Source organism: Scleropages formosus, chromosome 7 (assembly GCF_900964775.1).
Source record: "Scleropages formosus chromosome 7, fSclFor1.1, whole genome shotgun sequence".
In the NCBI taxonomy this organism is placed as follows: Eukaryota; Metazoa; Chordata; class Actinopteri; order Osteoglossiformes; family Osteoglossidae; genus Scleropages; species Scleropages formosus.
In genome coordinates, this window is record NC_041812.1 from 3575209 (window position 1) to 3589787 (window position 14579).

The window sequence follows — 14579 nt, forward strand, 5'->3', positions numbered from 1 at the left end:
GTCAGTGCTAATTACTGTCATTTTAAAATGACGTAAGTACACACACATATATTAGAAAAGAAACTCAATCCCAATATAAACACGAGAATTGCAATTTCACTGACAATTCATTAAACTGTCACCAGCTCACTCCCTGCAAAGTGCACGATGCAATGTTAATTAAGTTGTTCCATTAGACACAGAGGGATTTTTCTTTGAAGTAACTTAAAATAACTGCCATCCAGGTGACAACACTTGGTATCCAAGTCGAAGCACAACCTCTACGAAAGTGGTGGTATAAATAGAAGATGATGCTGGGAAGTGCTGTTACAACCACCAGATGCTTGTGCGAGAGGAGAGACGGCCAACGTTGACGGCACAGTTGCCGCGCAGGGCAGAAGTGGCCCTTACGGTCTCCGGAGGCTCCGTGTTGGAGAAGGAACTGCTGGCCCTCGTTCCACTGCCTCTCCAGGAGCTGCTCAATGCTGGTGGCTGCAGGGAGCGTCGAAGTCGCTCCGTTGACTCCTGGACCCGGGACCACTGGACCGGAAGGGTCATAGCGAATCTGCAGGCCGCTCACAGGTGAACTGAGGGAGACAAGATTGCAAATTAGAAACACACAATTGCCTTCTGAAGTCTATGTCTGTCTTCTTGTCCCATGCATAATTATGGATACACCTTGTTCCTTATTTCAGTATCCGAACGTAAACTGGGGATTAAAAAGAAGCCCCCCCCCCCAAAATAAGTGTTATAGGGTATATACTTGAATACATGAAGAACCACCTGTTTTTCTGTCTATGCAGCACCAAGGCTTTGGCAAATCGTACCCTGAGTCAAGCCAAGTGCTATGAACTGAAGCGCCAAAGAGACAGCATGGCTGTCAGAAAGCAGAGCAGAGCACTGAGAAGAGGGGCGGAGCACATCTGCTATGACCAGATCGGATCTCTTATGGCCGAAAGACCCTAAAAATGATCCATTTCCTTGCGGGCACGTATGTTTAGTGCTGAAACGCATGTGTAAATTAACGAGGGGGCAGTGGCAGCTTGTGTCCTGGCCTTGACGGCTTAGCCATTAAATCTCCCTGGATTCACAGCCCCCCCACTCCGCCCCGCACAGTGTAGACAGACGCTGGATCTGTGTCATTATTACAAACGTGTCTTGCACCAGACACTTTGTCAATATGGAACACACCCGTGAATCCATTTGGGGTAATAACGCTCATGGGAAGAATGGCACCAGTCAGTCATTAATCTCTCCAATCGCCTGTGCTGGATTATTAACGGTGCCTCGCGGTGGCCTGGTCCACTCCAACACCCCATCAGTTAGAGCACGCGATGCTGTGCCAGGTGCTTGCTGGGCACACGCAACAGAGGCAGCCTCAGAAAAAGCCAGTGTGAGCAGCCCTAGAGCCTCAAACACACATAAGTTTCCTTTCTTCAGTCATGTTATAGCTACCGCTTACAGACCTCATCTACCCACTGACAGTTACACAAATATTAAAGAAAAAATTCATATTAAAATGTAAAAAATTACACAATATTTATTTTGATGGCATAAACTAAGGCTATGGAAATTATGCATATAATTATGTATAACTAAGCACACAGACAGTGCAGGTGTCTTAAAAGTTGTTAAATGAGGTCATAAAGTATAAAATTGAAAAATGTGAACATTTAAAGACGAATAAATGTTACACATATTAAGGTACCATTTCATAATTATAAACAAAGCAGAAATGCATGATTATCAACAACACCTAAATGATAATCTGCTCCACAGTTAAGAGATTTTAAAAGTACATTAAAAATGTCACATGTGATAATGAGGAGCACAGGGTGGTGCAGCACATCCCCCAGTGCTGAAATGTAAACAGGACTCACCGGGGGGAGAGGCTAGCCTTTGGCGAGCAGCCGCGTCCGAATAAGCAGTGCCCTTGGTCTCCCAGGTCTGGTTCTGCAATGTAAACAGAGCGCCGTGAATACAGCGGTGCGCCGCTGATAAGGGGTTGGATGGCCAAGGCCCAATCCCTGCATGCTCCCACACACATCCTCACGCACATCCATCCTGCACAAGGTGGTGATGGAGGCAGGAGGAGGAAGACCAGTGCCGTCTCCAGCAGACGGAACCACACACTGAGGGAGCCCCTGTGTGCCTCGCTGAGCCTCCTTCCTTCCTGCTGCATTGCAGCGTTACTGCCCCCGACCCCACCCCCCTCCACACACGCAGACACACGCACGCGCGTGTACAAATGCAGCCCGACACATGCACAAGGCACAGACACACTTACAAAATACACATATGCCCATAGTATAAAACTAATCACTAATATCCACATGCAGAGGCATAAAAACACAAATCTAAGACGCGCATGCACACAAACACACACGCGAGCGCGTGCGCACAGTCCTGGCCACAGGCCCCAAGGCAGACAGTTCTTTTCATTTTCTGAAGTGAAAGTAATGAATTGCACATGCGGACAGACGGCCTACCACAACTCACCCCCCTTCCCCATAAGCCCCTGACTCACAGCGAGCCAATCACATTGTGCTCCCTCCTTGCTGGTTTTTTCCTTCATATTAACACTTTCCTGCCCAGCTGCCTACCACTCAGACCCCTGGCTTCAGGCACCATGTTTAGCACGTTACCATGTGTGACATTGACCGCTGGAGTCACTGGATGAAGGAGCAGTGAGCCATGCGCTAAAATCAGAAAGTACTGAGTGGCACCAAGAAACGCCAGGAAAACTGGCTCCACTGATGGCAGACAAATGACCCTCTGCTTTGCTGAATCAGGTGAACGGCAAGATGAGCAATGAATATCTTGAGCATCTCCTGGAAGAAGATCTGTGTGTTCTGAAGAAAGGAGAAGAGTCTCCGCAACATATTTGAGGACAACAAGGAGATCGGCGATACGTGGGGGGGCACAGAAAGAGCAGGCATCTGGGCGCAGAGGACACACGGGAGCTCAGCTGTGGACACTTTCAACGGGTACTCCTTCCCCTATTGTAAGTCAAGAGATACTCTGGCCTCCCTTTGAGGCTGAAGGCATGACTGATCCATTATGCCTGAAAGAACATAGCCCTTCCCCCAGCTTCCCCTCCCCCTCCATGGCCTGTTACAGGGGCTGCGAAAAACACCCCGAAAACAAAAACCGTTCCCATTCACCAGAGAGGAGCTAGGAGGTGGAGGAGGAGTCAAATTCCACTGGACAGCTACGGTTACAAACTTGCTCGCTTTTCAAACGGCATATGAGAATCTTCAATAAAGCCACGCAGTTATAACTGTGCGGCTAATATCACGGTTCATTAAACCGTTGTGTACGTTTTCGGTCACGGGTCTCTGTTTTCCGTTGCGTGCGCGTGTGCATGTGTGTGTGCGTGCATGCACGGTGAGCAGGGCTCGCTGCGAGGAATGCAGAGGTGAAAGTGGTGGGATGGGGGGCAATCCTCTGAGCCCATTTGTCTCCCAGAGAGAGCCACGGCTTGCCGGAGACCCTGCCGCGTGCGCCGCACTCCCTCCACCAGGCATATTAAACATTTGATTTATGTGTGGAAAAATGTGTTCCAGTAATATCACATGAATAACACACACATTAATATTAACATTACACTTTACCACCCCCTCCACATACATCAAATTTTAATATTGAGCCCACATAATTACATACTTTTCTCATACACATGCAATTATGTCCTCGAGTACTCCATTTTGTTGTCTCACACACTTATTTGTTGTAGTGCGTTGTAGACAAAAGTTATTTTCTTTCACATAGTGGATTGTTACGAAAACCTGGGACACAAAGTAAATAAACTGGATCTGGATGTGCGGCTCCAAAAAGAGCACGTCTACGTGAAAAGCGACAACTCTACGAATGAGGCACACGAAGCAACTAGCTGTGTATGGGCCCTTCCTGAGCGGACGGAGGACGACGGTTCGGGGGGCTCACCTGTCGCCGTGGTCTCGGATTGCGTGAAGAGAGTCGCCATGGCTGAGTTGGGGTTCAAGCGGTTCCCAAACATGTGGGGGGTGGACAGGTTGAAGGAGGATCCAGACAGCGCATTGGACTGTGAGTGAAACAAACTTACAGTGAGAACACTTCAACATAAGGACAATGACGGGGACCGTGACGCCTGTGCAGCTGGTGACATTTCACAAGCTATCGTCACATAACGTCACCCTGAGAGAAGAAGCGAAGCTCAGCCGTGCTTCTGTAGCCAGCGGCGAGGATTCTTGCACAACAAGCAGAGCCAGCGGCCCCATTGCAGTGATGCAGGTCACCCAGAAAGGAGGCTGCCAGCTTCCACAGCCACCAGCACCTCCATGGCACTCTGCTGACCACGTACTTCTGCCGCTAATTATTTAATCTAATTAAATCATCGCCTGAAAACAGAGGGGGGGAGTGTGTCATGCGAAACGACAGTCTCGAACTCGGCAGGGCAGCCAGTAGGGTTAAACAAGCAGCGCCTGTCATGTCATTTCACTTCCCGCACACCCTCTTCCCCAAAACACCAGAAGCTGGACGAGATGCGGTCAGCTTTCCTCATAAAGTCCGAAAGCCTTCAATGGAAAAGCTCTGCTCTTTGTGCTCGTTTTTTCCCCTAAATATCCAGTGGGAACGGAGCCTGTCTCATGGCTCCCCAAGTGACCCCGTGTCAAGAGGAGCAAGAAGGAAGGAGCCGTTCTGGCGTCTCAGCAGCCCCCCCATCTCTAGCAGGAGCGGCTTGCTGCAGCTTCCAACCTCCAGAGGGTCCTATCCAAATCCCAGGGTGGCGAAGGGCACCTTAAGAAGCCCCCAACAACAACCCTGCAGCTGTCCAGATCTGCTGCATGATCAACAACAATATAAATGTCTTTGCTCCGCCTGTTTGTGTTTACTTTGGGGGTTTTTACTCCTTCCCCCAAACCCACCCTCACATCTCCTGGCCCCCAGCAAGGGCTTCATAGCAGCCACACATCTGGTAACAATGTAGAAGCAAGAAGAGAAAGAGCAGGCGGAATAACCCCCCCCCCCAGCCCGCCACCACTCCTGACCCTTTCATCCACGCTCCTGGCAGTGGCTCATGCAGGCCCTCTGGCCCCACCCTCTCCGCAGTCCGGTCCCCAAGATGCACAAACTACAGTGGCAGAGAGATGTTGCTGGATCCAAAGGCAGCACTGAAGCCCCGGCAGTCTTGCTGAGCACCTGCAGCCTAGAACATTGCACTAAAAGTGAGGTGAACAGCTTTCAACAGCCCTCATAAAGCAATTAGCACTCTTCAGTGCTAACAGTACTTTAAGCTTAACAGCGTGTATACCGAATGAGGAATGTTAAGCCGCTCCATCACACACCCCAAAACACGAGATACAAAGACCTGCGCAAAAGCGTCAATCAGCAGTATAACGAAGTCCGATGTGGTCTTTCGATAACACGGGGACACCCAGCGGAGGAGGCGTAGCTCGGCCAAGTCTGGCAGTCCTCCGCCCCATCTGTTGACCCCACCCTCCTAGGGGAACGGTGGTCTGGAGCCCCTCACACAGCAATGCCTGGGTGGGGTGTGTCAATAGGACCGGCAACGGCAGCGTTGGGCTTGGAGCAATCTGCTGCTGTCCTAAGGAGTACAAGATGCTATTTATTAATTTAGCCGAGAATTTTTCCAAAGCGACTTTTTACCCACTTTTTACTGGATCAGTTCAGTGAATGTTCAGAATAAGAACCTTGCTCAAGGGTACTGGAGCTGGAGAGAAATCCAAACCTGGCCCCTTTGAGTCCAAGGCGAAAGAACTAAGCACTACACTACCTGCAGTCATTAAGATACGCTTTTCTTAAAGGCCACTGCTGTCGAGAGTGGTCTCAATCCTATTGTGCTACCATCCCCCGCCTCTTTCAGATTCATCACTTAAAACTCGCACACCCCACGTATTAAATTTCACATATCCATTGCACAGACGATCATTAAAAGGATACGCAAAAAAGCTTTTGTAAACACATATAGAGAAAAAATTCATAGCCCTATTTCATCCATATATTCCTGCTTTCAGTGCTGGGTGTGACCAATTGCCTGAATGGAGAAAAACATGGGAGAAAATTAATGAACATTAGCCACACCATCCTGGACAAAGGGGGGGCTCCCACATCCACTTGCGACAACCTCTAGGTATAAAAGTGAAAACATTTTATAAACAGCACAAAAAATGCCTCTGCACTGAACAGCAGCAGCACAAACAATTTTTTAAAAATCGATAAAGCTGTCTATAAATATCTCTGCTGCATGACCCGCTGTCACAGTCAAGAATATCCACGTTTTGGTGCGGCGTTCCACACGAGCTCGGGGCACTTCCTCGTCGACTGCACACCGTCACTGCATTTAACAGGACCCTCGCTGGCTTCGTCACATTTATCACTGCACTTAAGTTACACGTAAAAATAATCAGATTTTGATAATAGTAAAGAAGAGAAGGAACATAACTCTGTTCATACTTGACCAACAGGCTGCAGTAAAAGGGCCCACAGCTAGAGAGCACAGGCGTTCTGATTAGAACCAGATCTGGGTTGTTAAAAAGTGGTGCCGTGCAACTGGACTACAGGGCATCTTCTGTGTTCTGCGTCCAGAGAGAAGGCCCACTTCCTTCCACGCAAGCGGCCGGCAGAGCTGCATGTCCTGCAGCCATCGTCACCCTTCTCCTCCATATCGGTTTTAACAAGGTGCACAACACTCCCCACCTCAGGGCCCATCTCTTGCATTTCTCTCCCTCTTATTTATTTATTTTTCACTTGAAAGAGCCATGGTTAGCCCTACTCCACCAATACCCCCCCTCCCTCCGGCTCCCTGTTTCTAGCCCCACGCTGGGGATTTTAAGATGCAACACGGCGGCAGGAGACTAAACCAAGTGTGAACCGCGCGCCAGTCCCAGGGGTAGCCCCCACTGTTGAAGCTGTCGGGTTCAATTGCATCACACAGCACTGGCTCAATGCTGGGAGAGAGGAGGGTGCAAACGGCTTCCTAATTGTTCGGGGGTTTAAGATTTTCAGGCCCATTGTTTAGGTTAATTCTGAAAGTGCTGGCTATGAATTGGTTGGAGAGGACCAGCATGTGGGGGAGGGGGGATTTTGCGCTACGGCACCTTCCATTCCGGAACATTCCACCTCCATCTCCTTCTCTATTCATTAAGCAAACTATAGCACGTTCGGCTGGGAACTTGAACACAAAAAATAAACACAAATATGGAAGGAAAACACACCTAGGGGCCAGCAGACTCCCACCGCCAGGTACACTCCTCTCTATCGTAGTGTCTACAAGCATCGGTAGGGCAGCAGAAAGGAACGCACACTGAGACCCACAATAAACAGCCGTTCCCCAGCCCCTCCACGCATCCTAACTGACACATCTGTGTGTGGCCAGTGAGGGCAGCGGGGCCCCGGAGAACCTGGCCCATGCCAAGTGCCTGTCCGGCGTGTAAAAAGGGACACGAGGTCCCAATACAGTGCCAACTGCCAGCCTCCAGTCCTGCACAAGGTTCCAGTGTCGTTACATGCTTGTGCCGATATGCTACCCGATGTCTGTGGATCACCGAGGAGAACATTACCGTGCACCGGCTCCGTGTCATATGCACAGGCCTCAGACGCTGCTAAGTACTTTCTCATGTCTTTGGCGGGGAACATCTGATGTGGCGCGGCTCAGAACCCACGTGGACGGGCCTTCTCCGTCCTCTGCGAGATATGAAACCTCAGGACAACTTCAGCAGTACTTTGGTGCCCTCCCCCCTCGCTGCTCCCCAGCCCCTCCTCTGCGCAGCTGCCCTGCGCAGTTGCCCTGCGCAGTAGCAAGCCTGTGGTGGACTCAATAAAGAGGTCAGTTGCCAGGAGACCGCTGGTTGCTACAGCAGCGCGGGACAAGAGCAGGCTGACACAAGCCTGCGAGAGACAGAGGATCCACTTCACATTGTATGAGGGGGGTACCTGCTGGAGACTTGGCAATGGGATCAGCATCTTGGCACGAACCAGGAAGCAGGTCTAGCTTTAGCACTTCTCCATTGCCTCTTTTGCACGAGACTATTTTACGAGTGGTGCGAAAAAGGTGCGACAGGAGACGAGAGGAAAAGTGTTCCATTCATCATGCTCCACCATTGCAATTTATTACACAACATCCTTGTTTATTTGATCAAATGTTAAAGGAGATAAATGGGTGTAGAAGTTCCAGTGTATCGGAGTATAAAGGACCACACAGAGCACTGCTGCAGTCTGTAATAATGACAGAGTACAGTGTGGGAGGGCTCTTCTGACAGCCCATTTACACACACCGCAATCTGACAAACATCCGGCATAGGAAATAGCCAGTCTTCAAACACGCAGTCTAAACACCAACACCCCCGATAATTCCAATGTTGTACTCTGAAAGTGTAATTAACTGAAGACCAGACCAGGCAAGGGAGGGTGTTTCCTCCCAAATGTGCACATAATGAGAAACACTCAGGCGTTCTGCAGCCACACACTTGAGGAGGAATCACGCACAGTACCTATATAAGTACCTGCTCAGGTGTAGTGCCACACAAGCCCTGTTGTATGGACGAACATGTCACATGGAAAAGTTATCCGCTGAAGTGCAAAAATCAGTTTAATAAGGTATCAATAAAAACTAACATATATCAAAGCGGAACAGTGTAATGATTTAAGGTGACAGCTCATCCATGAGATAATGACTGTTCATTTCCAACATTTCTATACATCTCTCCATGTCATCTTGAATTCACTTCATGACACTCTTCAAGTCTATTAAAATGTGCATCAATTTGTAACATTTTACATTAATAGATACATTTCATTTTATTGATGTACGACCTCAATGGCTTTAAGCGCTGAGATGTAATTTCCTATATGTGGCACAATAAGAAGAGAATATATTTCTGTACAGAGGCGGAAAAGAGGCAGTGAAGCTCGGTCATTCTTACAGTTTGTCTTGCGCCGTTAGTGGATTTGCTCCTGGAAGCAAAAACAGTTAAAAATACACCCTAAAAGCGACCAAGCTGCTGAAGCTATCAGCGCAGCGCCGCTCTACTCATGGCAACTGTGAGATGACAAAAGTAACATTCATTAAGGCATTTGAGCTGGGCAGCTTCTTGAGCCTATAGGACGGATAAAGCACGGCCTCCGGCTCCCCAGGCACGCAGAACGTTGTAAACAGACAGGGACACTTACGTGACTACAGGCAGTGCTGGGCGCTGAGGGGGGCAGCGGTGCTGGTGGCAGCAGCGAAGGAGCGCTGGGCATGGGCTGCTGGGGAAGCTCTGTGCTGGAACAGCTCACTACACTGGGCAATGGCACCGGGACATCGCTGCCGACGAATGCACCTGCAGACACAAATGGCTGAGTTCAAGTGAGACGTTCAAAAACGTGCTCGCGCTCGATTAGAAAGTGCTGAACATGTTGCCACACGCACAAAACACCAGAGCAGAGGCACTGCCTCCTGAGTTCTCTCCAGAAAGCCGGACACAACCTCAATAATGAAGCTGGACACAACACCCAGTTTGGGCCCCAACCACTGTGACGCACACACTGCATGTAGCCTGCAGACTCTGGGTCAGCTCCTTCATTCCCCTCCTCTCACCCCCTCCTGTTCCGAGGCCCACAGACATACATTTATCTATATAGCACACATGCCCCCCGACAGCAGCAAGCTGTCTACCTGTCCCTTCCGTCCCAAGGCAAGTGCTCCACTGCGCTGTTAGTGAGGTTGAAGTTGAGGAGCGCCAGACTCCAAGGAGGAGCTGTAAATGGGGCTGCGCAACGGGTGGAAAGGAAAGTGTGAAATACTTGTGGTTTAAGGCTGCTTTAATACGCGAGGACTGCTTGTGGCCAGTCTGTCTTGGGCTTCTCGTTAAAGTGGGGGAACGGAAACAAAACCACGCTTGAGTCCCATACGCCATTAATACAAGACTAGCCTGCTGCTGACCCAGAACGGGGGAAAATGTGATGACTCACATGTTCTTATATATAATTAGTTTAAGCTTTTTACGCACGAGAAACAGGAACCCATTCATATTCATGTGATGCCTGTTCACATGCCAGCTTGTTTGTTTGCGGGTGTTGTTTCATTGAGCCCCCCCCCCCCTTCTATAATCCCCACAGAAAACCTGCAGAGGCCCCTCTCTGACTCCTGGAGGGCCCCCCCTGACCCATGGAGGAGCCAGTTTGGAAACAGGAGGCTCGCAGCAAAAACAAGGTTGAGTTCCTGGCTGGAGAAGAACTGAGCAAGGCAGGAGGGCCACCTCTACCTTTCGCAGGCACGGATCTCGAGAAGCACTGTCGTAGGGATCTTTGTTTGGTCTTCCCTGGAACCTGCACGGTAACCCTGCACCTCATAAAACTGCTCCATAAATGAAAGTGCTGCACAGTCCATCTTTATGCCGCTTCGGCACACTACCATTTGGACAGTAGTTTTACAAGGTGTTGACAGCTCTCCCGCAACCTTCTCGGCCAAAATGCACACAAGCAGTTCAGAATCATCCTTGGTACTGCCTGAGCTTAACCTACGCTCAACAGGTAAAAGGTCTTTTGGCGTCGGATGGGGCCCGGTGGGCCCGCAGCAGGGCAGCACAGAGGCTGTAGGTTGATCCTTCATGAGGAATGAGCCGAACCGATCAATACGGCCTCCTGTCCAACCCAGCCCAGTTCCAAGTCAGGTGCACGAAGCAAATTTCGAATTAGATTAACAAGCACGTCGTTTAAACCTGCCTGTTCCCCCGCAACAGAAAATCTATCTGGGTTCAGAGAAAGGTTAATAACACAGCTCACGGTCTGATAACGATCCTTCAGAACTTGAGTTCAATTTATCGGGCTAATTTCAGAAGGGTTTAGATGCGACAGCCTTTGTGTCACACGATAAGTGTGGTTTTTATGGTTGCTGAAGGACAGTGCAATGGGTATCAAATATCGATCAACAACAATTGCCAGCAGAAATCTATTCACAAGATTTGCATTTGGAATGTGCTGATATATAGAAATATAAACATTAAATGTAGAGCCTTCTTATCTTGCTCTTTGTGCAGGCTTTATCGTCTCTACAGTCAGCCTACCGGGGATGCTGCTCTGATCCTGTCACTTCAGTCTTTAAGATGTGCAGGACTAGAGCTGCAGTTCTATTTGCACCTGAAAGGACCACACTCATTCTATGGCGTATGATGTCAGAGCAGCCTATAGAAAGCTGAACATTTCAGTCTCTCAGGTAAGGCTTCCCTCAAAACAACAAGCTCTTAGCACCCAAAACCATCTAGGCACAGGATTTGCACCCCACAGAACCAGCATTCCACCTCTTGGTAGATCGATGTTTGCCTTTAATAATGGCCCCTGCCGAGCGAGCTGATAAAATCATCATCAGTCAAAAAAAGTGACAAACTGCATTCTTGGAGGCAGAGATAAATGGTCTGTAGGCTTCATTAATGCAGCAAGTAAACCCTGGCTAAATATTTACAGTCCTGCCCAAGGACAGCAACAGGTGTGTGGGGGGGACTTCAAAGGAACATAAATAACATTTATCCCACAATACAGCAGGAGAGATAAAAGCTGAACAAGCATTGTGCCATCGCACTGAGACTGATGCGTAAACCATCTTTCCTGTGCTCTTCTATCTCATTCGTAATGCAGGGGGTAAATCTATGGTCCTTTGTATAGGGGATTAAGAGTTTTAAGTTTACCACGGCATGTGTATGTTAAATAATTAAGCACAAAATGAGCGTAATGCTCACATAATCCAAAGGATCCCTGCAGAATTTCACGGCGTCGCTGTGTGCACATCTCGGTGAGCGAGTGTGTTCTGCAGCCACACGTCATTCCGAAACTCTTCCAGACACTTTACGGTCCTGACTGAGAAGCAGTACAGGGGGAAGGCCAGTAGGGGTCAGGGCATTTCTGATCACCCACTTGAGAGGCTAAGTGAAGTTGGCTGCCTTGTGTGGCTCTCTGTGCCAAACGGCCAGCAGCGAGGAACAAATGAATTTGAACTAATTGCCTGTTATGGACTCTTTTCCCCTGTTTTGACTCCGCAGGTTAATGTGCATCGCAATGAAGGTTAAACAAGGAAACAAGGCAAGACTCCTAATCAGGGGGACGCAACAAAAGAAATGGCAGGACCTTGTGATCCGCTTTGCGTTTAATGAGCCCCCACACTGGCAAACGACAGGTGCGGGATGCAAACGCTTGTTACCTTCCTCGAAAGATGCAGAAAGAGGGACACACAAAAAAACCATATATGTACCGCTAACACAAAACAAAACGCGTCTCCCAAAACCCACAGCACTGTCAACACTGTCAATTATATAAAAGGGGGAAAAATATCATGTTACCACGCAAAAAAAAAAAAAAATTTCATGTTTCCAAAATGACTCCCATTCAAAAAAAAAAAAAAAAAAACACAAGATCCCATGTTTCTTGGGCCAACTGTCCCCAATGTCTGAACTGTTCACAACAAGACGGGGTTGGATCTGTGTTACATTAGTGGTTGCAATATGCTAAGATCCTGGGATCCCACAAGGCAGAATCCGCACATTATACACTACCACCGCTGCTGCTCTTCAATGACAATACAACACATACTGCCATGAGTTAGCAAAACTGTATTTAATCACAATGTCAGGTTTCCTCACACAGCATTTCAATCACATTTGAGAGTGCAGTCTCCGGACACTGACCGAGTCACACAGTGTTGATGTATGGGTGCAACCCGGGGAGAGTGAAGTAATCCGCAGGATAAATCAAACAATGACAGACTGTCCAAAGTGAATGCTGGCAGACTTGTTTCGAAGGCCTCCGATAAATAGGGCAGCAAAGTTCCCAGCTATAGAAAGATGGGCAAACTCTCGTTGCGAGTGCCAGCGTCGGGGCCCCCTTCGCCTGCTCCACAAGCGGCTCAGTGAACTGACACATCGTGGCAGACTTTGAACAATCTTCAGCACAAATTTCTGTTCCTGTTCCTGGTTAATACGATGTTAGGTCAATGGTGAACAGTCCTACTTAGGAGTCTGCATTTTGATCCACGGATCTTCCTCTACAGAAACAAACTATTAGCACACCGTTGGCCAACACCATTCAAGAGCACAGTACTGCTTCAGTGCAAAAGTACTGAGAACAGATTATATTGCCACTTTGCATATTTGTGTTTTCCTGTGGTGCAAATTTAAAATGAAGTCACATCCTGAGGCTTTTACCTACATCAATACTGAAAGCTAACAAATAGAGTGAATGAGTCTGACACAGACTGGAGTTGTATCACGTTACTGAAATCACTCAATGGTTTGCTTATTGAACTTTACTCTTGCTGAGCTTTTCAGAATGCTAGAAAGCACAGAAAAGACCAAATGAGGGAAAAAACAAGATACATGGTAGATCGATTCCCCCCCCCACGATGTGTTAAATCAGTTTTTCTGCCTTTTTTCATAACTAACCAACCCTCAAACAATTACTAGTTTAAAATCCATCTGGCTAGATAATTGGTGAGTTGAGTACTACAGAAATAATCACTCACACAATGGAGAAATGTTATACCAAAAAAATACAAAATCTAAAATGTACTGCTTTGCTACTGCTAGGAAGCCACATTTTTAAAGCTGTACATCCAGGCAACTGACAACACCTCTCCCGAATGCGCTCTATGCACGAAAACTAGAGCACTGTCAGTGCAGTGATAATTTGTGTTCCCTATTATTTCTTTGAGTACTAATAATATTTCAGCTTATTCAAAAACACATGTTGAGTGTGAAACAAGGAATTTCTCGCTGTCTTTCAGCAGCAAGATTCTCCAATATGAGCGCCAGTGCAAAGGTTAAACTACGAAAGGAAACACACATTTTCAGTAACAGAGAGCACATGTGAGCTTTGCCCAAGACAGCTAGAACTTTACATATTACATGTATATTTAGGCGATGCTTTTCTGCAAAGCAACTCACAATGTTAACCTGCTTACAATTATTTACACATTTATAAAGACGGGCAATTTTACTGGAGTACGTACCTTGCTCAAGGTCACTACAGCTGTAGGTGGGATTTGAACCTTCGATCTTTTGGTCCAAAGGCAGCAGCTCTAACCACTATGCTACCACCTACTCTATACATAGATGCTGGATAGCATAGTGGCCTGTTGCTGAAAGTGTTTACATACTACATTTTACTTCATATTTACAACAATTAACTTGTTTTAATCCTAGGAGCTGGTTACTTTGAAATAAAGCAAAAAAGCATAGGAACTCCGTAGTATAAAAAAGTATAATTTAAAAAAAAAAAAAAAAAAAACGATGCCTTAAGACCAAAATACCTTTTTTTTTTTTTTTAAGGCAACCATTTTGATTTTAATTTTAATTAGCACAGCGCAGACTGTTTTGTTTGGCGCCCACATAGAAGCTAACTCTTCTTGTTTAGAGTTTGACCGAATCACTCTTACTACATTGTTATCTCACGCAAGCATTACGGATGTCACTGTACTGCTTCCATGTATGGAATATTATGAAGGGACAAAAACCAAGCAGAGCTCATCAGTACACTGAACAGGAAGGGTTGGGAAGCGCAGCATGAAGTCGTGCCCGATGTCAACCCCACAAATCCCAGGACCTACTGAGTGGAGTTGAGTTCCATTCACA

The 14579-nt window shown here is 47.7% G+C and overlaps 1 protein-coding gene across 4 annotated transcripts in view; it reads right to left on the bottom strand.

The window, feature by feature from the left end:
* mllt10 (MLLT10 histone lysine methyltransferase DOT1L cofactor) overlaps positions 1-14579 on the bottom strand; it is a 50271-nt gene that overhangs the window by 5036 nt on the left and 30656 nt on the right. For all 4 annotated transcript variants that reach the window (XM_018741727.2, XM_018741726.2, XM_018741729.2 and 1 more), the window contains 4 exons: positions 9151-9302; positions 3925-4042; positions 1860-1932; positions 391-566 (listed from right to left, as the gene is read on the bottom strand). In XM_018741727.2, the coding sequence (XP_018597243.2) occupies positions 391-566; positions 1860-1932; positions 3925-4042; positions 9151-9302 (519 nt within the window). The remainder of the gene's footprint in view (positions 1-390; positions 567-1859; positions 1933-3924; positions 4043-9150; positions 9303-14579) is intronic.